The 25,963-nt window shown below is 43.1% G+C and overlaps 1 protein-coding gene across 1 annotated transcript in view; it reads left to right on the top strand.

Moving 5' to 3' along the window:
- The window catches only part of TTC3 (tetratricopeptide repeat domain 3), a gene marked incomplete in the record, with an annotated part of 2,769,029 nt that overhangs the window by 484,074 nt on the left and 2,258,992 nt on the right, over positions 1-25,963 (top strand). Inside the window, 1 exon segment of the mRNA XM_044072025.1 lies at positions 25,074-25,200. Coding sequence (XP_043927960.1) covers positions 25,074-25,200 — 127 coding nt within the window.

Here is a 25,963-nt window from a genome sequence, read left to right as displayed (position 1 = left end):
TGATCCCTGTACTGCTCCCATTTCAAAGATTCTTGAATTTCTTGCTGAAATCTTTGACCGAGGAGCAGCTACTATCCAAGTTCAGTTAGCTGCCATTTCTGATTTCTATGTGGTAGAAATGGAATCCAGTATCATGTCCCATAATGTATACAAGGCATTCCTAACGGGTACTACCCTCTTACGATCTCCAATAAGAGAACAACCCCCCCCCCCCCGGATCTAAATTTAGTTTTAGACACTCTGATTTTTTTCTCTCTTTGAACCATCTGCTTCTTGTCTGCTCAAATTTCTGACTTGGAAGACCCTTTTTCTTGGTGGCAGTTACCTCAGCTGGAAGGGTTTCAGAATTACAGGCCTTATCTATTCATCTCCCGTACTTGATTTTCCATAAGAATCAGGTTTCTCTTAGAACCAACCCCTCATTCTTACCCAAGGTATGTTCTGACTACAATTTGAATCAATCCGTAGAGCTTCCTGTGTTCTTCTCCAATCATGGCAACAAGGCAGAGAGTATAAGCTCCATCATTTGGACATTCATAGACAGTTAAGTTTCTATTTACACAGGACCAAGGACTGTAGAAAATCTGACCAATTCATATCCTTTGCGGACAATAAAAAAGGTTTTGCAGTCTCAAAGGTGACTTTATCAAAGTGGCTTTCAGACACTATAAAACATATCTACGAGTTGCGTAAACATAAATTTCCAGGGAAAATTAAAGGACACTCAACAAGGGCCTTGGCTACCTCTATTGCCTTTCAAGCCAGACTGACTTTGGATTCGATCTGTGCAGCAGCTACATGGGCTAATCCTCATACTTTTATCACTCATTACAAAGTAGATGTGGCCTCTTGGAACAGGACATCCTTGGTTCCACGGTCCTGAAGAGTTTTTTTCCAGTGAATCACCCAAGAATCAGGTGCTGGGGACACTGTCCCAAACAGCAAGATTGAAGGTTAGATATGGACAACATAACATAAAGAAGTTATGTACTCACCATAACTTTCCATGTTTGTTGTCCTTGATCTCGCTTTCCTTCTTGCGTCCCACAATCCTTCCCCCTTCCTGGAGGATTGAGAGGAATCCGTGTTTTTTATTGGTTATACTGGCTGGGTTTCCTTTATACCATATCTTATGGTTAGTCTCAGTCTACTTCTATTACTCTTGTGGAGGCGTTACACCTTTATATGTAGGTGTCACCTGATATATAAAGTAGAGTATATCTCTGGTGTGCTTGTATGGTCTAGTTATAGGTTATCACAAACAAGATCTGGTTAACTACCGCTAGGCATGCTGGGATAGGGTCTAGCCTTGAGCCAGTAAAAGCTCTCGAGTTATAGTATACAGCCGAGTCGGAGACTACCCAAACAGCAAGAAGGAAAGCGAGATCAAGGACAACAAACATGGAACGTTATGGTGAATACATAACTTCTTTTTATCTAAAGCAACTCTGCTTTAATCCAGTATGCTGACTGTCGAGCTGTCTTGGACAAGTGAAACAAGGGAAGCTGTAGATAAGCTTGAAGTGGTGTGACAGTAAGGCAATGAGAGCAAGAGTATAAAAGGTGAAGTCAGCAAAGTCCAGAGAAATTGAGCAAGACAGGCAAGTGATCCAGAGAAGAAAGCTACAATTGTCGGAATATGTATATGTCCTTGAATAAAGCTGAAGAGTTGGTGCTAAGCTCTGAATTAATGACTGCGATTGGTGGGCTAAATTGCTGTTGCAATGCTCATGCTGAGTTTTTTTATCCTGAGTGGCCTGCATGTTGAGGCAGCATTTCACACACAGACTTAGAAGAACTTAACTAAAATGCCTAACACTCTAAACAGTAGGGGGGGGGGGACTGTCTGTCTAGCCTGGAAGCAAAGCAAACAGGAAAGCAGTAGTCCAGTGCTCTGAAGAACAAATAAATGTTAACTAAAATAGTTCTTCTATATTGCCAATCATTGATTTAGCAGTACTCTTTTTGTCATAGCAAATTGCACTGGAGCAAAACAGGAAAGATGTTACAACCCAGATCTGTGTAGGGAGCACAAAGTGTTTCCAGTTGCTCAGTAGTAGGTATTTACCCAGAGCATTGAGGGATCTGGGTTTAACAAGCAAAAAGAAACACACAAAGGGTTATTTGTTGCAAGTTTAACCACTTTATTATAGCATTGTACATATTTGCTTTTTTTGATGCCTAGAAATCAGTAAGTATGGAAGCACCATAAAGTAGTGAGAGGAGAAGGTAGTAGTGGCAAGGGTAGTTTTAATTGCGTTGGTGAGAGTGTTTTTGGCTGTGTAAAAGATCCCTAGTTTTTGGTGAGTTTTTAATGCAGTTTTGCATATGCTTGTCAAATGTAAGATTATCATCCACTGTCATCCCCAATAATTTTTCTGTGAGTAGTGGCTTCAGCTGGGCAAAAATGATAATTTATTGAGAGAGGATTTTAAATTTTGTTTTTGCATTAGAGAGGGATTTCTGGGGGAAAGTAGCAGTTTGTTTTTTAGGGGGTTGAGTATGAGATGTGAGTTATACAGCCATGTTTCAGAGACTGTTAAAGCTTCCTCAGTGAATTTTTTTTTTTTTTTTTGGAGATATGCCAGGTTGTCAGATGTGCATTTGAGTGTAGAGTTGTCTGCATATTGTATTAGGAATGCCTGATGTGTGGGAGGTGTTTGTGAGAAGTTTAAAGCGAAAGGCAGAAAAGATAGAGCGCTGTGGTACATCGGTGGTGATGGGATGCATGGAGAGAGTAGAGTGCCATTTTACTGACAGTTACCTGTTGAGCAGGTAGCTTTTTAAACCATAGAAATGTGGGCTGAGATAGAACTAGTGAGGACATTTGAAGTAGACGTTTGCTGTGGCAGACTGTATTGAAGACTTTAGACAAGTCTAGAAATAAGGACGAGACTAGTTTGCTGTTATTTCTAGCTTTATTGACAGTATATATTAAGGTTAGAGGTGCAGTGTTAGTACTATGGGAGAGGTGAAAGCTGTGTTGTATAAGGGGATAGGAGTTCTTCCTGCAGGCGATAGTTTAGCAAATTAATACATTTTTCAAGTATTTTGGAATGGGGAGGGTAAGATTGCTGTATGCCTAAAGTTTGTAATGTCTGTTGAATTTTCTCCTTTGTGTAGAGGGATAATGCGCAGTTTTTTCCAGAGAACAGAGAATATGGGATTCCTGGATTGATCTATTTATAAGGATTGAGACAGGATAGGCAATACTTTCTTCTTACTCTTTCGGCTTTTCCCGGTTAAGGGTCGCCACAGCGGAACTCCGGTCCGCTAATGATTGGCAGTAGATATTTATGTACTGGCTTGCCGGGCCGAACGCACAACCTTCAACGAAGGAATGCCCATTCACGCATGTCGCTACGCAGAAGACGCTCTAACTGAGAATTGAACGGGCAACGTCTAACTGTGAGGCGACAACGCTACCACAGCACCACCACCGCAGTACGGATAGGCAATACTATTGGCTGCTATTTTAATATACTTTAAAGTTCATGAGCTGAAGTAGGCCTTGGTCTGAGTAATATTTTTTAAAGATGTGGGCACAAGTTTGAAGGCAAAAGTGGATGTGGTGATATGTTGCTGTTGGGCAGGGTTGGGTTTAGATGTTTGGGAATCCGTGATTAGGGATGCTATGCTATCTATAAAATGAGCTGAATACTATTGCAGGATTGAGTGGTAAGTTATTGGGAGAAGGACTGAATTTTTGACTGGGATGTAACATTTCATTATTATCTGACCAGCATTTTTTTAGGTTTCTGTTTATTGTTATTCTGAATGTTGTTGTAGTATATTTTTTTGTCTTCATTTATTGCTTTTTAGGATGGTTGCTGAGCATTCTGAAGTTTTTGAGATGATGTGTTTTATATTTTTACCATTTTTTCCACGCTTTTTTTGTATCCTGTATTTGCATTCTATTTTTTTATATAGCCAAATTGCATTGTTTTTTAGTCTCTTCCTTCTAGGAGGTGAAAGACTATTTAGGAAAATAATATTGACCAGACTATTAAATACGAAAAAAAGACCTTATATGCAAAAATGGCTTCATATACTGGGGCAATGCAGCAACTGCCTCATGTACATAGACAACCCTGTCCTCCTACCACCCAACACTACAACCTGCGCAAGATGCACTGACATAGCCAAACTGGAAGCAAAGCTCTCTCCAGCCAAGATTGTGCTAGACAGTCAAGAGGCGAAGATTAACACCTGCACTACACCTCAAACAACACATAGCTCTTCAGAACCGACACCATCAACACCTACACATAGCAACACTAAACCCACATATGTGGAGGCCTTTAACATTAACCTGCCCGCAAACATCATTCACAACCAAAGTGACACATAGCTCAAAACACCAGTGTGCCACTCAACAACAGCCCCTAAGGCAAGACAACGTACCCAACACTTTAGTCATAGGTGACTCTATAGTCAGGCCACACTGATGTCCCGCTCACCCGGCCGAACAAGGAGAAAATTAGTCAGCTGCCTGTTGGGTGCCAGGATCCGCCACATGACGCATGCACTCAAGTTACTCCACAAGAAGTACAAATATGACTCTGTCATTGTCCATGTTGGAGTGAATGACTTGAGATGTACCTCCGTGGACTACATGAAAAGAGAGATGGAAGAGCTCTCGGATCATGTGGCCCAGGCAGGTATGACCCTAGCCCTGAGTAGCTTTCTGCCTTTACCCAGAATGATACTACAGTATAAGGACAAAATGATTGACTTTAACAATTGGCTAAGCTTCTGGTGTCATTCAAAGGGAATGCAGTATCTGTCTGCCTGGGATAACATGATCGACAGACCACGATGCCTTGCCAGAGGTGGTCTGCAACTGCCACCTCTGGGATTCTCGGTACTGGCTAAAGCTCTTGCCACCCTTATACTGCCTTTTTAGACAAGGTTCAAAGGACAAAACCACGACCGTAACAGATACAAGCATGCAAAATCTGAAGGTAATGCTACTCGATGCTAGAAGTCTAAACCTCAAAATGCACTCTCTCGAGGCACTCCTAAAAATGGAGAACATCGATATCTATGCAGTAACTGAGACCTGGTTCAAGGCTCCAGAGAGAGGACCCCTGCAATACCAGGCTACAACTCTTACCACACTTTTCGGCCACCAAACCAAGACTGAAACACTAAAGCTGGAGGAGTGTCCATATTCACCAAGGATATTCACACCTCCAGGCTAGTTGCCCAACACAAGGCATCTGAAATTCTCCATGTGCAACTAACACTAGGTAAGACTGCAATCCAAATTGCAGCTTGCTACAGATCCCCCACCATGCCCCAGGATTCTCACTACACCTTTCTAAACATACTGGAAAATATTAAGATACAACCAAACACCCTAATACTGGGTGATTTCAACTACCTTGCCATTAACTGGAAAAACTACTCTGGTACCAACACCCTTTCCCAACGGTTCTTGGAATTTATAAATTCCAATGTCCTGGATCAACTAATCCATTGTCCCACCAGGGGCTCCAATATCCTGGACCTGGTCATTACCAACATGGGAGATAGATGCTCCACAGCAGGGGTCACCCCCTTTTTGGTCAGGTCTGACAATAAGCAAATCACCCTTGACATCCACATCGCACCCCCACCCCCCAGTAAGGAAACCTCCATAAAAAACTTCTCCAAAGCCAACTTCATGCTACTCAAGTCAGAAGTGACAAACTTCATGACACCTATGCAGACGGGAACTGAAAGTTCGACTTCTGAATCCTGCACTAAGGCACTGTACGAGCACATCCACTCGTGCACGAATCGTGTCATCCCAAATGGAACCAAGACGCTCTCCTCCAAAAAAAAAAAAGCCAATCTGGTAGTCCCCTGTCATAAACAAACTATACAACAGAAGAAAGAAAGTATTGCAGAAAAGAGGAAAATCCCAGGATGCAAAAAACTCCCTTACCAGCCTCTGTAAGAAGCTGAGATCCCTCATAAGATCCTCCAAAGCTAGTTATGAAAATAAAATTGTTAGAGATTCCAAAGACAACCACAAGGCATTCTATAGTTATGTCAAGAATCTAAATGGCAATGCTCAGATATGCTCTGAGCTACAACAGAATGGCATTAAATATACTGATCCCAATGATATTGCCAGTATCCTGGCAGATTGATTTAGTGCCAACTTTACCCCCCTCTCACCCCCTAAAGGGCCCATCTCAATGCCAAAAGATTCCAAATTCCAGTAATCACGGCCACACAGGTAGAAACCGCACTCTCCAAAGCTAAGAATACCACATCCATGGGACCAGATGACCTCCTGGGCCGTGTACTACATGAACTATAAAATGAACTGGCACCTCACCTAAGTGTCTTTTTAATCATAGCCTCACCTCAGGCTTCGTGCCCACTGAGTGGCGTACAGCTACAGTTATCCCACTCCACAAGGGGGGATCCACCTTGGATCCTGGGAACTACCGTTCCATCTGTCTGATGAGCCTGATCTGCAAGGGCATGAAACGCATTATCATAGAACTTATAAACAAAGACATTGGCAACCTTCAAACACTGAACCCCACCCAGTTTGGGTTCATGAAGGGCTGGTCTTGTCTTCTGAACCTGATTGACTTCTTCAAATTAGTCTCCAGAGCTGTGGACGAGGGTAAGGCAGTCCACACAGCCTATATGGACCTCACCAAGGCCTTCGACACCATCCCCCACTCTGGAATCATAGATAAACTTACTAAGCTGGGCGTAAATCCCTATGTCACTCGATGGGTTGCCAACTGGCTTACTGTCAGAACCCAGACTGTAAAAGCAGACTCCAAATCCAGCTCCAGACAAGTGGAGTACCGCATGGTTCAGTCCTGGGACCGCTCTTGTTTGGCATCTACTTCTCTGAAGTACAGGCCAACACTAAGTGACTCTGGCTAACAAAGTTCGCAGATAACTGCAAACTGGGTGCCATTACTGAATCCCCAAATGATGTGGATATTCTACAAAAGGGCCTTACAGAAACGGATGCTTGGTGCCAGAGCCATGGGCTCAAGCTTAATGCCAAGAAATGTATAGTTATCCCCTTTGGGAAAAATCATGTACCCATGAATTACCACATAGGTGGCAGTACACTAAACACAAAGTGTGATGAGAGACTTAGGGACACAGGTGGACCGTGGTCTCACCTTCGATAACCACATCACCACAGCAGTCAGGAAATCCTTCTATGTGGCACACCTCATCACTAAGGGCTTTTCATCCAGAAAGAAGAGGTAATTGTCCCACTGTACTCATCTCTCATTAGACCAATTATAGAATACAACGCCCCATTTGGTTTGTATCTCACAAGACATCTACAACAGCTGGAAAGGCCGCAGAAATACCTCACTAAAAGAATCACAGGCCTAAAGCAGATGCCCTATGCTGACGGTCTTAAAAAAAAAAAAAAAACCTCCAGCTATACTCTGTGGCATGTCGTCTACTCAGAGACGATCTCTGCTTAACATAGAAGGCCATGTCAAACCCTGAGCTGTTGGACATGCTCCACTTAAAGAAATCCCAATCCCTCAGAGCCACATGCTCCAGGGATCTAAACCTTGTCATCACAATGAACAAGACATGCTGGAGGGATAGGTTCCTGACCCAGAGACCCCCCCGTACTTTGGAATAGACTGCCCATACATGTCAAGCAGAGCGCCTCCTTGGCCCTCTTCAAAAGAAACCTTGATTGCGTGGGAGATGGAAAATTCACCCTGGGGATCACATCAGTCGCCCTGCTAGACAGGGGTCCATGGAAGTAAATATTGTGGGAAGAAATATCTAGGGAATTGTTATGGCTAGGCTTGTATACGCCCTAGGGCCATTTGCCTAGTACCAACTATGAACCTAATATCAAAAAATAAATGAGAGAAATGACACTGAGGCAAAACTGTTGAGTGCTTTCACTCTAACGTTGTCAGAACTTAATCAGAACTAATACCGTAAAGTAAAACTGTGTAAAATTGTATTGTTTATGTACAGCAACATCTAAGGGGAGGATTTTTAGGGTGTTACAGTTAACAGATAATAGAGTAGTAATGGAAATTTGTGGGTAAATTGAACAGATTGCATGTTGGTTTATAAACATTCTGTTTAATTGCAATGTCTAATTGTATCAGTTAGGAGATGATCACAAAGAGATTCTGATATTGTAAATGTGGTGGTGAGTTTGCTTAAGTCTGATACTAGGATCCAGTCTAGTAAGAAATTTGATGATTTGCAGGCATGTGTGGGGCTATTAATTAGTTGTGTGAAAACATAAAAGATCTGATGTTGTCCTTTTCATTCTTCCTCACTATTCGGTAACGGATCCGACCCTTGGATCTGACTCGGCCATATTTTTTTCAGACTAGGATATTAGTCACAAGCTTTTTCCTCTACCTGTAATTCCCTACACTCTGAAATTTCCTCAGATTTAGTTTGCTGCGTAGCTTGTACAATATTGATTCCTAGTCTCTTTAGAGAGCGATTTCCTTCGTTGATAAGTCAAGTTTCTACCTAAATTTTATTCTTATCGATATATTTTTTTGCTCATAGTCTTCTCCTCTCCCTTCAGTTTCTCACAAGCATTAGGGATAAATCGTTATAGTTCCGCGTTCCTTCTGCTGCTGCTTCCAGACTGGTTGACACTTCAGCCTTGTTTTTCTGTTGTGTGCTTTTATGTTTAAAAAAAAAAAAAAGTGTGTATGTGTGTATATATTTTATATATATATATATATATATATATATATATATATATATATATATATATGTGTGTGTGTGTGTATATATTATACATAACATTCTATTGCTGTTAGTGACAGGGTTGCTGTTTGTGCTATCATTTTTGCTGTGTGCTGTGCTTTATTACTTAGCTGGTTTCTTACAGATTGTTAGTGGTGTGTTGTTTTAACAATGTCAGATAAACCAGAGGGCTTCAAGCACTGCTTGGAATGTGGGCATAAGATTCCCCATTCCAACACACATATTAAGTGTGTGTACTTTTCAGGGCCGGACAACTTGCAGTCAAATCGTGTAATTTGTGAGGGATTTAACCCCCGAGACATTGCTGATCACAGGAACAAACGTGTAGTAAAAAGACTGCTACCTGCTTCTTCGTCATCATCAGGGGCTCAAACCCACTCAGTTAGCCTTTTTGGGTCGTCGGAGCTGAGAAAATGCTCCCATAAGACTTCCAGAGGCTCTTCAGAGCCTCCGGCTAAGTCTGCAAAGACCTCTGATCCGAACTTGTCAGATCCAAGACCCAGTTCTGCCCCATTGGATCCAAGGCACTTGTCAGATCTGACAGGTGCCACTAGTATGAATACCTCTCCACGCCCATCCTCTACTACCTTGGATCTGAGCATTAGAACTCGAATTCCAGAGTTTGCTGTCAGGGCAGGTTCCCCAATGTTGCCCTCAAAGCTTTTTCAAATCCCTTCCAGGCATTCCAGGCCTGTATTGGTTGCCTTCTCTAGATCCTCCAGGAGTCTGTCTGATGGTAGATATGGACAAGATGATGCGGAGATTCCTCAAAGCTCAAATCCCGATAGAGATGTTGTCCGCTCCATCCCCAGTCTGATCTGGGAGTGTCCCTGCTACTTTGATTCAGTCTGCTTCTCCTATCTGACCAGCAGTTCAGAGTCCCAGGATTCTAGGTGCCCGAGAGAGTTGGCGTCGATTCCGAGGAAGATCCCTTCAACTTTGGCTACCCTGACCAGCTGTGCTCCAGTTTCTTCAGTTCAGAGTGGGTCTTTGATCGGGGATGTTGAAGCCAGATCCAGGGGAGGGCTTGTTCCTTCTCTCGGTGCTTCAGCCCTCGACAACTCAGGATTCTATCTGGATACCATGGATTGGGGGTGGTTCCCATCCATCCTTTGGTTTTGGCTTTGAGGGAGATGGGGGGGGGGGTCTCCTGGTCCATCGGCTTTCCAGATTGTGGAAAGGGCTTTCTCACCTCACAGAGAACTGACCTCTTTTGCCTCCAGTCCTCCCCTTTGTCTTTCACTGGATCTGAGTGCTGAGCCCATCATCTCTTTCCGGGGTCAGTCGGTCTTGTGGAGCCCCCCCCCCCGAGGAAGCCCCCCTTTCTTCCGATACATCTCTTGAACACCCCACAGAGAAGGTTCCTCAGAAGAAAATGTACAAAAGGAGGCACATTGACTCCCCATTGGAGTCACTCACAGAAGAGTCAGACTTTGATGAGGGACAAGGATCCCCTTGATCACCACTTGATGATTTCTCCTTTGGAGACGTCTTGGAGATTTAGGCAGAAAGTGGCTGGTTGGCCCATCTACTTCTTCTGAAGAGTCCGTGTTCTTGGATGCTTTTGGGGTGGCCCTGACTACATCTTGGGTGACCCCTTCCCTCCCTCCCCGGTGGCCAAACACATTGACTTAGTTTCCAAACTGGCTGGGAAGAAGCTGTACACCATTGAATCAATCCCCATATGCTCAGACAGATTTTTGGTTCCCCCAGGTACAGGTTTCATTGGTTCAAAGGTGTCCCTGTTGATGCCATTGTTGTGGCAGCAGCCACTAAGAAGGAGCTAGCTGAGCAGAGCTCCTCTGTCCATTCGCCGAACAGGGAGTTTCGAGCAATGGACAGTTTTGGTAAACGCATGTACTCCTCTGCTGCATTTGCTCTGAAATCATTAAATTCCTTGTCTCATTTCACTCATTTGCATAGAGATTTGGTCAAGGAGCTCTCTCTGTCACAGAGACCATGTTGGATGAGGACTTCAATAAAGTATCTCCTTAGTTAGCTACTCTTACTTCTGTGATTAACTCTACTATGAGGCTCATCTCCCATTCAGCAGAGGGTACCTCAAGGGTAGCCAAGCCAGCTCGGGTATTATCAGAAAACATACCTGAATGAGGCTTTGGGACTTTATGGAACCTTTCAAGGCGTCCTTTGCGAATGCCCCTTTCGGTGGCTCCTCCTTGTTTGGGCCATCCATCAAAGAGACTCTTGGTTGCAGCGAGCAGGAAGGAAAGACCCTGTCTGCCATCAGGATCAAGTTTTCTACCCCTTAACAAATCTCTTCCCAAAATTAGTGAAGTGGTAAGAAGACATGGTTTCAAAAGTCTCAAGGATCTTTTCAGGATCAACACTGGGATTCTTCCTTCAGAGGCAGAGGAGAACGTTTCAATGGTAGACGCAGCCCCAGAGGCAGAGGGTGTCCGCAGAATCAGGACTTCAGAAAACCTTTTCCTGACGTATCCTATCTGTGCTCCTGAAGCTCTGTCCAGCTGTCCATCTCTGGAGTCAGTCGGGGTCATTGTTCTCTGCACCTAGATGCCTATAGAACGAATTCCTGGGTGCTAAGCATAATATCCAGAGGTCATTACATTCTGTTTTTTCTTTCACCTCCAGTGGATTTTAAGAAACTACCACCCAGTCAGAGGGAGCATGCAGTACTGGAAATTCAAACATTGCTGCAAAAAAGTCATCCAAGAGGTCCCGACCAAACAAAAAGGATTCAGAACTTCTGCTTCTTTTTAGTGCCAAAGAAAAAGGGGGACCTAAGAGCCATACTATATCTGGGCAGTCTAAATCAGTATGTAAAGAAAAAGTTCTGGATGGTCACAGATCACTGCATTCTACTGCTGTTGCTCAAGAATGATTGGATGTGCTCAATAGACCTTTAGAATGTGTACTATCACATCAAAATAGACAGACACCCCAGAAGTAATTTGTGTTTCAGAGTGGGAGTCGGTCATTTCCAATTCAGAGCTCTGCCCTTTGGAATTGTCACAGCCCCAGAGTGTTTGCCAAATGCATAGCAGTTGTGGCAGCTGTTCCCGGACTGAAAGGTTTCTAGGTGTTTCCATATTTGGATGGCTGGCTTCTAACTGCCCCAACCCAGCATCAACTACTTTAGGGACTATTTGTTCCAGATCTCCAGCTGCCTGGACATTACTATAAATCTTACCAAATCGAACTTGTCCCCCATTCAGAGGTTGTAATTCAACAGTGCCTTTCTAGATACACCACACCAGATAGCTTCTTTCTCTCCTCATTGCATTACGCCCATGTATGGGACATAATTTGTGTACCACCACCGGTGGTGAGACTCCTCCTTTAAGCTCTGGGCTCTGTCCTCTGCCATAGTCCTAGTACCCTTAGCAAGAGTCTTTATATGAGTTCTTCATTGGACCTTGGCTGTTCAGTGGTCTATTCTTTACTAGCAATTGTCTCTTCTTGTCAAGTTAACTCTGATTTGCAGACATCTTCAGTGGTGGTTTCATTCAGACTATCTGTTCCTGGGCAGGCCATGAGGTGGGGGCATTTCAAGGGAAAGATGGTCCAAGGCATGTGAGCTTCCTCTGAGGCCAGAGATGCGAGCAGTTCTTCCAGTGTTGCAAGCCTTTCAGGATAGACTCCCCTTTGGGATGATTGCAGTACACACTGACATGTCAGTAGTTTGTTATATCAGCAAACAATGAGGAGCCCCTTCTTACCTTTTATGCAGAGAGGCCATGAGGGTCTGGGAATCAGCGATTTCTTTTGACCACTTCCTAGTTGCAACTCGTGTACCAGGGAAGACCAGTGTTCTTGCAGACAATCTCAGCAGGTCCATTTTGACCCCTCAATAGTGGTCCCTCAGTCAGTGGCGAATCGGACATTAAGCCACTGGGGCCAACCTTGCAGCAACATCTTTGCTTCTCCCCAAAACAACAAGTGCAAGCAAGTATTTCGCTCTGTTCCCCCTCGGGGGGGGGGGGGGTCTCCGAGGGATGCTCTAGTGAATGATTGGCTCTCCAGTCTTCTTTATGCCTATCTCCCACTACTGTTGATCCCAAGGTTTCTGCTGAAAGCCAGAAGGCTGAAGAGTTCAGTAATCCTCATTGGTCCTACATACCTTTTCTGAGGAGTTTAGACGGCATGATGGTTGTGTTTACCTTATAGATGCAAGGTACAGGGTTGGATTCTCACCTTGGAAGAAAATTTGCTAGGCTTAAAAAAAAAAAAAAACCCACAAGAGCAGTTAGCCTAGTACTTGGGTATGTTCCCCTTTCTCTTGTCTCATCTGGAATATCCCCCATGAATTCTGGAGCCCAGACGGGACTTCCTTTCTCATCCATCAGGGAGTCAACATTCCAGTCTACTATCTCTCAAACCGATTGCATCTCTCTCTCTTTCTAGTAATTCTACAAAGGTCCATGCTTGCTTCCCAAAAAGCCTCTGCTAAGTGTACCAAAGCAAATGGAAATATTTGCCATTTGAGCTTCCAAAGAGAATATCGATCTCGTCTCAGCCCCAATTTCAGCCATCCTTCTCAACGTCTCTCTTCAAGGAAGGGGGGGCTAGTTTTTCCAGTATAAAACTTCAGCTGGCAGCTGTTTCTAAGTTTCATGCAAGAGATGTTTCCGTTTGAACCAGTGAATGATTGTGAAATGAAATTCCTTTGTTGGAAAACCAGCTTTTTGGTAGCTGTCGCATCAGCAAGAAAAATTTCTGAACTTCAGGCAAAACCGCCTTACATAATTTTTAATAAAGATAGAGTATCTCTCCTTACCAATCCATCTTTTATGCCTAAGGTAGCCACAGAGACTAATATAAACAAGTCTATACAGTTGCTAGTCTTTTCATATTTTTCTAACAAGGGCGAATATATTTTGCATCTGCCTGCTGTTCATAGACCACTGCGGTTCTACCTTCATAGAAGAAAACAGTGTAGAAAGTCTGACTGGCTAGTTGTTTCTCACCAAACTGTACAGATCAAACAGTCTCCAAAGTCACATTGGCTAAATGGATTACTGACTGTATTTCACTAATTTATTCAAGATATGGACTGAACTTGCCTCACCCTTCCAAAATCCATTCAACTAGCTCTATGGCTACATCATCTGGTTTTCCCTCCAGAACGTCGATTGATGAAATTTGTGTTGTAGCCACTTGGTCAAAGACTCGTACCTTTGTGACTCATTAGAAATTGGACATTGTCTCTAGAAGTAGAGCTTCTTTTGGTTCAACAGTGCTCCAACATAGTCTTCCTTGAGGCCACCCAAGAATAACGTAGCTGGGGACTGTGTCCCAATAGTGAGGAAGAATGAAAAGGACAACATCAGATTTAGAAGTTATGTACTTACCATAACTTGGCATCTGTGTTGTCCATTTTTATTCTTCCTCACCTTTCCCTCCCAGCCATCCCCCAACCTATTGGCTCCTAGAGGACCTATTGCATTTATAAGAAGCTTTACGTTCCTGACTTGAGCCTCTGATTTCTTTCTGTCTATAATGTCTTTTTATCTGGCAGGCAGTAAGGTAGCAAACTCCTTCTGAGGAAGCTTCAGAGTGTAGGGTATTATGGGTAGAGGGAGGAGCTAGAGACTAGTATCCAAGTTGAATCCTTAACCCAGTAGTGAGGAAAAATGAAAATGGATGGTACAGGTACCAAGTTATGGTAAGTACATAACTTCTAACTCATGCTAGACGTAGAAGAGTTCGAGGTTATGTCCAACCAATTGATATTGACATCACCTATCAGTAGTAGTTCTTGTGGAATTGTTATGGATATCTTCCAGTGTAGCTGTATTGTTGCTTGCCAGGAGGGATGTAAAGGACAGTAATACCTATCTGTTTTATTAGTTTATTTTCAGGAATGTAATAAGAAGCTCTGACTAATTGAATTGAATTTTGGTATTGGTGTGTTGTAGGGGAAATGTAATAGTTAGAAAATATTAAAGCAACACCACCACCCTTCTTTATGTTGTCAGTAATGTAGCCATTTCTCAGTCACTTAAGCCAAGTTTCAGTTATTGTGAAAATGTCAGGCTTGTGTTTGGTAATCCAGGCATGTTGTTCAGTAGTTTTATTTGTTATGCTTCTAGTATTTATGGCAGCAAAAGTTAAGATTACCAGGATTGGGAGTTGACCATTGTGGGGTTAGTGTGTGGAAGAGAATTGTCTTGATGTTGGTTGTGAGTGGGGCAAGGATTAGGGTGAATGTCTCCTAGTAGGATTTTAGTATATTGGGATATTATTGATTCTTGTTTTGGAGAGGGTTTTCCATTTAATTTTATTTTGATTTGAGTTGAAATGGAATCACTCTGTGGGGTAAAACTGAGGGTGTCATTGAATAGGTTTGTTGCAATGTGTAGAGAGTTTAGGGAGGAAGTATGGATAGGTGATTGAGGGAGAGAGTTGGAGAGTTGAGAGCTGTCATTGAGTTATGGTTGGATGAGAAATGGCTCAGTTGGAGGAGACTCGATAAGCTGAAGAGTAGCCTGACTGACGAAAGTGATCTGTGTTTTATTGATGGTAGGTAGTAGAGAAGTAAGAGGTTGCAGGGCTGAAGGATATTTAGTGGTGGTGGAGTATGAAAGCTGGTAGAAGGTAAGTAGGAAAGAAGTACTTTCTATGAAGGAAGAGAGTTAGGCTTTCCTGTATTTCTGAAATGTAAAAACTAGAAGGATTTAAAAGGCTAGAGTAGGAGGAAATTAGAATTTGAAATGTAGAATAATAGATAGGTACTGTTGAGGAGAGGTCTGAGTATGAATGGATATAATGCAAAACAGTATGAGAGGGAGAAAGATTGTTGGGAATTATGCCAAATGTTGGCTGGAAGTTGAGAAATGGGAAAATTTAAACAGGAGTGTTTGTATGATAGTAGTAAGGGTGTTTAGGAAGTGTTAGGGGAATGTGTGTGTGTTGGAAATATAATGATAGTGTAAGTGTGGGTAGGAGAGTGAACAGAATCTGAGTGCAGCAGACTTCCCACCATCAGGTCTGTTATTACAGCGCAATCAGTTTATAGCAGTACAAAGCAATTAACATGGAAGTACAAAGTAGAATAGGTTTTCTTTCATTTACTGAGTGCAGAAATTAGGAAGCTAGAGAGACTAAGTAACTGGCAATAAGCAGCGTAATCTAGTGGTCATGAGAGAGAAATTACAGTGGCCAACTTAGTAAGTGGTCCTTGGAGTGTAAAGGATTACTCCTATGGGGGGGGGAAGAGTGTAAAAGATTACTCTTCGGGGGGGGAGGGTGTCACAGCCACTTTCCAGCACAAGGCAGGTTTGTCCCGATGCGTACTCCCTGTGTACGGCCAGGATGGATTGGAATTTAGTCCCCCCACCTGTTGGTGACCTTTGATTGTCACTGTATTCCTAGAGGTAGAGCAAGGACCATGGTGAGTCAGAGCAAGAGAGTACAGGGTATTGTAAGTGTAGAGAGATGGAAAGAAAGTTTGATTGTAAGGAAGTAGGTTTAGCGGGAGGTATTTTGATAGAGAACCACAGTAATAGTGTATAGAGCAAATTGTCTTAACATAAAACTACACTGCTAAGCATAATTTGAAACCCATCACTTGACAAATCATTCATTGGCTTAACCATTACATTGAGTGCTGTATATATCAAACCTCCAGCAACTGACATTACATGCATGCTTGTTTATAGGGCACAGGCTCAGCATACATACCCTTTGTCTGAATTAAATAAAATAAATTCTGTTGTAGCACACTATCAAGTTTTTTTCATTGATCTGTTCAGTCTTATAACAAATAGAATTGCGAGAACACGTGACACTTGCATTGTGAAGAAGATGGTGACTGAGTGGAAGAGGAGGCCCAAGTGAGGGGAGATTTAGCAATACATTCTACTACAGTGACCCTTTCCATCCTGTGGTCAGTTAGAGAGCAACCAGTTTGTAGCCAGTGCAAAGCAATTAACAAGAAAAGCATAGGTTTTTTTTTTTTTTTTTTTTTTTTTCATTTACTGAATGCAGAAATCATGTAGCTAGGGAGACTAAGTAACTGACATGTATAGTGTGATCTGTTGGTCAAGAGTAGGGACAGTGGGCAACTTAGTAAGTGGTCCATTGAGTGCAAAAACTACTCTGGGGGGAATGTCAAAGCCACTTTCCAGCACAGGGCAGACACATATTTGACTAAAGTTAATATGCAGTTAGGCTTTTCTTGTTAAACTTGCTTATAGGTTCATAGGTTCATAGGTTTATACTAGGCTATCTGCCCCAAGGCATTTATAAGCCTAGCCCAAATTATTGTGGCTTACGCCACCCCTTATATGAAAAAATACTGTGCCCATTAGTTTGTTGTGCCTCTGTCCAGCAGTGACACAGAGATGATTCCTGGGGTAAACCTACGATCTCCCATCCACAGGTCTAGATTTCTCTTGAACAGAGTCAGCGAGGTGCTCTGCCTCACATGGACCGGGATTTTATTCCACAGCATAGGGAGTCTCTGAGTGATAAATCTATCCCTCCAGCACGTCCTATTTATATCCGTGCTAAGGTTTAAGTCGCTTGCTCTAGTGGTTTTGGTGGATTTGGATTTTTGAGGTGGAGCATGTCCATTAATTCCGGGTTGGACATGGCCTTGTATGTCAGGCACATGTCACCTCTGAGCAGACGGTATGCGACTGAATAGAGCTGGAGTTTCTTCAATCTGGCAGCATATGACAGATTTTGGAGTCCCTTTATCCTTTTGGTGAGGAACTTTTGGGGTCTCTCCAATTGCTGCAGATGTCGGGTGAGATACATCCCGAATGGGGCATTGTACTCGATCATTGGTCTGATAAGTGAAGAGTACAGGGGACAATGACCTCACTAGATCTGGATGTGAATCCTTCATGATCAGGTGGGCAATGTAGAAGGTCTTTCTAACCACTTTAGCAATGTGAGTGTCAAAAGAAAGGCCACTGTCAACCTGGGTCCCCAGGTCCCTGATAACCTCTTCTGTGCTTAGTGGATTGCCACCTATATGGTAGCTTGGGGTTACCTTGTTTTTCCCGAAGGGTATGACTATACATTTTTTTGCGTTTAACTTCAGGCCATGGCTCTGGCACCAGCTATCTGTTTCCGTGAGTCCCTTCTGAAGGATATCCGTGTCCGATGCACTTTCCACTATGGCGCCCAGTTTGCAGTCGTCTGCAAACTTTGTCAGCCAAAGTCCTCCCATGTTGGCCTGTACTTGAAGTAGATGCCAAACAATAGGGGGCCAAGGACCGAGCCCTGTGGGACACCACTTGTGACCGGCTTGGAGTCTGACACAGCGCCAGCAACTCTAACCCTGTGGGTTCTGTCCTTAAGCCAGTTTGCAACCCATCTTGTGACATATGGGTTTACATTTAAGCTGGTAAGTTTTTCTACAATACCTTATATTACATAGTGACAGAATTCTGACTGTATACTTTCCGGAGTTGGGCCTTGTGGTAGAGTTCTTGCAGTACTGGGGTCAAGGCTGGATGTAATGATGACATATCACAAAACTGTACGTTACTGTAACACCGAATTGTCCAAGACCTTCAGTCTTCAGTCCTACGTCTTAGAAAAAAAAATCTGGATAATGTCTTTCACTTTCCTGTGGCGTGTACATCTCCATCTCAGATGCTGCACATAATAACTGCAGTTTATTCTTTTCCTAGGAAAGAAATGAGAAATTCAGGAATTGGCCTGTTTTTATAGCTGTGTATTCATCGCTGTGATGGTATGGGCATGTCTTTAGATGTGGGAAGCCAGTTTCCTTATGATAGTGCTGAAGATGACAATTTGTGTATTGCCACTGGTAGGTAGGAGGATTACATGAAGTAACTGCATGCTAAACAAGGCCCTTTTTAAGATCTAGTGTCAAGGGTAAGTACTGTGTAGTTAATGTTTGTACCTGTTTCTATATTCCATTCTTTTTTTCTCTTGGAAAATTAGGAATCATAAATCTTGTCAAAGTCTTGCACGTGTGTAGTTTAAGATCAGGTACACTTCAGTTCTTATGTTGTTGAATTGTACTTTTTGTAAATATTCTAAATGCCATAAATTGTAAGTCTTGCTTAACTGTACTATTTTTTCACTTTCACTGTGTCTGTGCGCGTATTTATGCACAGACTGACATACACACAATATGTATATGTGTGATGAACTGAGTTAATCAAAACTTCAGTACATCTTCCATCTAATGGTCAACAGTTAAAAAAAAAAATAAAACTACAGACCACAGTGCATGCCCAGAGACATGAGCTCTAGTTCAAGTAAAAAAATATTTTTTGCTGGTTGAAGCTCCCCTGCACCCCCACTCCCTACTAATTGCGTATACAATCACAATACCAGTAAAAGAGTATATTCTCCAACCCTGGAATTATAGAGCACTCTCACATAAGTCGATAACTTTCCTGTTGTTGGCCACATTGTCTACACAAAAGCGGTCTGCTAACTCACCAGCTGACCAGTGTTTGTGCTTACACACACACTACACATATGTATATATTTTTTATATATATATATATATATATACACACACACTTATATATGTGTAGGTATGTATAATATATCACACAGTTTTAATCTTTTTGGCTGTGTTTTTTCATTGAGACTATGTCCAGGTCTGAAAATGGCCTACTGTGTATCGGTGCTTCTACATCAGTTGATAAATTCAGATTAAAATTTTCAATGTGTTTGTCAAGATGTCCTTCAAGAATGCAGCTGCAGTCCTTACATATGGGTTGTCCTGCCTCAGGCAGCCCTTCGGTCGGCCAGATTCCAAAGTCTGGGTCCGGCGTCGGCTGATGTCGCCTCCTCCCCTACGTCAGAGTGGCTGGGGTATAAAAGCATCAGTCGACGCCATCTTCTTCAGTCTTTCTTGCCATGCGGTGCCCGAAGCAGAAGCAGTTCGCAAGTGCCGGTCGGCCAGCTCCTGTGTTTTCAGTAACCGAAGTCATCAAAAAGCTAAGTACCCTATTGGGGAACCTTTTCTTGCCTCAGCCGATGTCAGATAAAACTGCAAAAGTTAATAACGGTGTGTCTTGTGGTAAATAAATACCTCATAAGGACTTCCATTCTTACTGCCTTCCCTGCCTTGGCCCAGACCACGACGTCTCAGCCTGTGCTGCCTGTGCTTGCTTCAATAAGCGCACACTCAGGCGCCGGGCAGAATTTGCTGAAGACTTTTTTGGCGAAAAGTTCTCATATATCATGCCGTCAGAACAACCGACAACACATATTTCCAAAAAACGGAAGGACCGGGACCGACCTTCTTGGCCCGCAACTTCCACCGATACCACACCAAAACCTACCGCGAGTGCATCGGTCTCTTCTGAGGCGGTAATTCCACCGCTCCAGACCGACGACACCGCTTTAACTTTCAGTTCGGCCCCGGAGCCTTCCCCGGTGCCGCTTGTTGTTTTTCCTCCAGAAGCCGAAGCCCAAGATTGGCCTGAGACCACACCGGTGGACAAAGTTACTTCAGCACGTGGGGCAGCTAGCCCTCCGGTGTCTATGTCCATCAAGGCCTACACACGTGCTAAGGCTGCCAGCCAGGCTAAGTCTCACCCTCCTAAATCTTTTTCTCAGGGTCCCGCTTCTGATAAACAGATCATGACTTTAGCTGTAGATCTAATTTCTTTAATCAGAGGTTCCCAGGCTCATCCTGACAGAGGTTCTCAGCCGCCTTCAGACAAAAAGCCTAGGGTTGAGCAGACAGATACCCTTTCCTCAGATGAAGCCTTTGGTGACTCAGACCATTCAGATTCCCAGGAAGAGTCCTTCCAGGCCTACGAGGATTCTGATGCTGAGGAATCTATTCCTTCTGCCTCTCCTCCTGAGGATATTTCTTTCGGGGAAATTCTCCACTCCATGAGAGAGCATTTTCAGTGGCAGGGCCAGGAATTCTCCTACTCCATGAAACGGCTTCCTACCTTCCTTAAGCTTCCCCAGCACAGGCCTTTAGCTATCCCACCAGTGTTAGATGTATTGGATGATGTGTACTCAGATTCAAGTGCTTCTCCTGACTCTCTCCCTCCTGCTCCTGTCAAGCCAGACAGATACTACAGGGTTCCTGAAACTCATAAACATCTCTTTAAGGCCCATTCTGTTGATTTAGAAACTATTTCCCAGGGGCCCAAAGGAGTGGCCACTTCCACGGCCAAAAATCCTTTGCCCGCAGACAGGGAATCTAGGTCCTTGGAGAGGTGGGACAAAAAAGTTTATACCTCAACCACCCTTGCCATGAGGGCCCTTAATTGCCTTTTTCATATGTTTCAGTATCAGGATTTCTTGATGGATGATTTGCAGAAAAAGTTAGCCTCTCCTGAGCCTTTAGATAGAAAGGACTTGCAGGATTTGGTTCATAAATACACAGCAGGTTAGCAATCATTTTCTTCAGTGTGGTTATGATGTATTGGAAGCTTCATGTAGGGCAGCTATGACAGGGGCCGTCATACGAAGACATGCTTGGTTGAAAGAACAGGCATTGCCAGATCATGTTAAAGTAAAGCTTCTAGATGCACCTCTGAAAAAAACACAAGCTATTTGGTGCTAATGCTCAGGATGTGTTGAAATCAATTGAGGAAAAGGCTAATTCAGTGCAAACAGTCAAAGATTTCCTCCAGGTCCAGCCACCAAGGTTCAGCAGGAATTGGCCTTCGAAGAATTGGTCCTTTCCAGACACTGACAAGTTCCAAAGGGGAAAAAACAGGCGTGCCCGAGGGAGAGGACAATACCGAGGATCCTACAGGGGACGCCAATGGCAACCGACTAATCAGAGAAGTGGCGCAGGGACTTCTACTGCTCCACAGGGACAATCACAATGGCTTGACTTTGACACCGCCAACCAAGGCTCAAAGAAAAGCACCTTTAGGCGGAAAATTATCCTTATTTTAAAAAAAAAAAAAAAATTGGCACGTTTTAACAAATGGATTCTGGACATAATAGACCAAGGTTACAGGTTCCACTTCCATACTTTACCAACAAGACAAGGCATGCCAAACCTGCCACAAAATCAAAGGGCAGAGGCACTCATACAAGTTTCAAAGCTGCTACAAATCAAAGCAATAGAAAAGGTCCCTCCTCAGGAACAAGGCCAGGGATTCTACTCAAGACTGTTCCTTGTTCTAAGAAAAGAAAAGCAATGGAGACCTATACTGGACTTGTCCGCTCTAAACACTCTTCTCATTGTGCCAAAATTCAAAATGCTGACGCAACAGCAACTTCTTCCCATGCTGGGCAAGGGGTCTTGGCTGGTTACTCTGGACCTCAAGGAGGCATACCTGCATGTCCCAATCAGACACAGTTGCAGAAGATACCACAGATTTCTTGCAGGGTCAGAGCATTATCAGTTCTCAGCATTGCCATTTGGCTTATCTACTGCACCCAGAGTATTCACAAAATGCCTGGCATCAGTAATTGCACACTGCAGACTCCAGGGGATTCAAATATACCCTTACCTGGACGACTGCCTTATACAAGCGGACAGCAAGCAAGCCCTGATAAAAAACTTGAATTATGTCATTCACTTACTACAGGCTTTGGGATACACAGTCAACAATCAAAAATCAAGACTACTGCCATCCCAACAAATAACTTTTCTAGGAGCCAAACTGGACACAAAATCTCAAATGGCTTTTCCTCACATAAGAGAAACAAGAACAATTACCAGATTACTTCAAAAGCCTAGCAAAGCTCACCTAGATGACTGCAAGGAAAATCCTGCAGGCCCTGGGTTTCATGGCATCTTGCATTCTACTGATTCCACTGGCAAGACTACACATGAGAAAACTACAATGGTACCTAAAAAGTTTATGGTCTCAACACAGCCACAACTTAGAAGCAATTATCCCACTCATTCCATGTCTACAAAAGGAATTTTTGTGGTGGGCCCAAGCAAGGCAGTTAAACAAAGGCGTGTCTTTCAACAAACCTCAAACAAGCCAAACCATTACAATGGACGCCTCAGATCATGGATGGGGGGGGCGCACATGAAGGGCAGATGCATTCAAGGACTATGGGCACCCCGAGAAATGCATCTACACATCAATCAAAAAGAGATGTTAGCAGTAATTCATGCAATCGAGGTCTTCGGAAAATATCTTCAACAAGGTCATCTGCTAATAAAGACAGACAACAACACTGTTATGTGGTACATAAACAAACAGGGAGGTACTCATTCTTACCCCCTCTGCAGACTAACAATGACTCTTTGGGAAAAGTCCCTGAAACTGAACATACAGCTGCAATCCCAGTTTGTTCCAGGCAAGGACAATGTTCTGGCGGACAGTCTAAGCAGAAACATCTTGGACCCGCCCGAATGGATGTTGCATCCAGACATTTTTGCACAAATAACTCATGCTTGGGAGAGGCTGGCCATAGATCTCTTTGCCTCTCACCTCAATCATCATCTGAAGAAGTTCTGCTCGAGGACACACCATCCTCAAGCCTGGAGAATGGATGCTCTCTCCTTCAGCTGGAACTCTCTACTTTGCATTCCCACCTCTACCATTAATGACCAAGGTGTTACTAAAGATCAAAGCAGAATAACCGAAAGGCATCTTGATAGCTCCAGATTGGGCAAGACAGCACTGGTATCCATTACTAAGGAGCATAACTTGCACCAAGGACCTTCCACCAGAAAAACTTATTCAGCCAAATGGAAGAGATTCAACATCTGGAATGTCAACAAGGGTCAGGATGCATCAGTAATGAGCATCCCACAGATACTAGAATACTTGGCAAAAATGCTACATAATGGACTATCATATTCTTCCATAAAAATACACGCTTCAGCAATTTCAGCAAAATAAAACAGTGATCCACCGGTGTTTTCACATCCTTTGCTAAGACAATTTCTAAGAGGGGTAAAGAATATCAAACCTCCCAGAAAACCACCAGTGCCTGCATGGGACCTCAACTTCGTGTTGGAAAAATTAACTCTTCCTCTTTTTGAGCCAGCAGCATCTTCAGAATTGCAATTTCTCTCCTGGAAAACAGTTTTCCTGTTGGCAATTACCTCAGCAAGAAGAGTCTCCGAGATACAGGCCCTCATGGCAGTACCTCCATTTCTCATTTTTCATCAGGACAGAGTTTCTTTAAGAACCAGTCCTTCATTCATGCCAAAAGTGATATCCAGGGTGTCTCTTAATCAAGCAATCCACCTGCCTACCTTCTTTCCCAATCCTCAAAATAAAGGAGAAAAGCTGCTGCACACTTTGGACATACACAGACAACTGCGCTACTACTTGGACAGAACAAAAGCCAACAGAAAGTCTGACCAACTATTTGTAGCTTATGCTGCTGGAGTGCAAGGAATGGCAATTTCCAAACAAACAATTTCAAAATGGATTGGACACTGCATCAGATTCTGTTATTCTTTCCATGGAAAATGTGTGCCAGCCAATATCAGGCCACACTCCAACCAGAGCTATAGCCACCTCCACAGCCTTTCTAAGAGGGGTGGCTACAAAGGACATTCTAGAAGCTGCTACATGGAGCTCCATGCATACATTTTCCAAGCACTACAACCTGCCTTTATATTCCAGATCCCGAGAAGGCTTTGCTTCGGCAGTCCTGCAGGGCATTTTAGCTACACCATCTTTATCTTAGAGCCTACCACTCCCAGCTTGGCTATGGTATTCAACCCATATGTAAGGACTGCAGTTGCATTCTTGAAGGACATAGTACAGTTTTGTACCTACCATAAATGTAGATGTCCTATAGATATGCAACTGCAGTCAGGTTTTCCCTCCCTCCTACCCCTCTGTATATTCTCCTTTTGGGTCCACTTCCCCTTTTTCAAATTAGCTGGGGATATCTGTTATGGTGTATCTGTTTATTACTGTTGTGTATGTCTAGAATTTTTAATCTAGTTTCTAAATTTAGCCTTCTTTGGAGGGCACCTGGCATCTGGGGCAAGAAACACTGAAGAAGATGGCGTCGACTGATGCTTTTATACCCCAGCCGCTCTGACGTCGGGGAGGAGGTGACATCAGCCGACGCCGGACCCAGACTTTGGAATCCGGCCGACCGAAGGGCTGCCTGAGGCAGGACAAACCCATATGTAAGGACTGCAGTTGCATATCTATCGGACATCTACATTTATGGTAGGTACAAAACTGTACTATTCACCTATTGAGCTTCCTTTTTTTCACTCTTGAATTTCTTGACATTCTTGTCTCAAACACACACAAGTTGGTTATGATGAAAGACTTGGTCATAATCCTCTTTCTTAGTCTAACGATTTGTGTCCTAAACTGACAGTTGTATAATTAGCATGTCATTGATTGGAATAGTAATGTGTGATACTTTTGTTAAGGAAAAATATGTGTATTTAGGGTATATTGATAATATTTTTGTTTGAATCTTGATAGATTTATGGAGTCCTTGGATAAATTTTCTAATGCTATAACTATGGTGAATCGTAAAATTGTTCCTGGAATTTTAACCTGGCCAATGACGACTGCTATCGTTGAAGAGAGCAGAACAGAAAATCTAAAGGTAAGACAGTACTACACTAAGGTTGGATGAAAGGAAGAAATTGAAGGAGGCTAGCAAAGATCAGTTAGTCAGCAGTCAATTAGAATTTTGAGTGTTTAGAATCAGACAGTGTCTGTCAAATTTAAAATGTTAACAAATTTCATGCAGTGTATCTGACCATAATAAATGCAACAAGATTTCTGAACTGTGAGTTGGAATATACCCTATGGAGTAGGTAGATACAATAATGTGGACCGTCCTTAATATATGAATAGGCCCTTCTTTCTATACATATTCAGTCAACTGATACTATTCTGTCCGTAAGGTAGGTCCTAACACCCGAGGCTCAGCTGTCCATACTCAAACTGACGTTACAGCTAAAGTTCAGTGTATGTCACTTGCTGGCAGTGGAAGTAGCCCACTATCAGTGCAGTACCCTGTCTCAGAAGTGCCCTTTTCATGAAAGACTAGAAGGGAGTCACCACAGTCTGAATTATTAGATTCTTAAGATTTCATCATTTTAATTATTTTGATGAGGAAACAATTTCATCTTTCACCTCTGTGTATTTTTCTTTTGGTGACATTCTGAATTTTATGTGGGAGCATTCTGATGTTGTTAATCTACTATCATGGTGACTGCTATGTGGACCTCTTTAGCATGGACAAGCCTAAGCCAGTCGTATCAACTTTCTCCATCATACTGGTGTACACAAGTGCTTTTCTTTTGAGTCAGCATCCATAAGAGCCAGACTACCAGATCCTGTTCACAGTAAGTCTGGCAAGC

Source organism: Protopterus annectens, chromosome 5.part0, assembly GCF_019279795.1.
Source record: "Protopterus annectens isolate FY-2018-M chromosome 5.part0, PAN1.0, whole genome shotgun sequence".
Lineage (NCBI taxonomy): Eukaryota > Metazoa > Chordata > Ceratodontiformes > Protopteridae > Protopterus > Protopterus annectens.
Note: the sequence above shows the minus strand (reverse complement) of the source record. Positions and strands in the feature narration are given on the sequence as shown.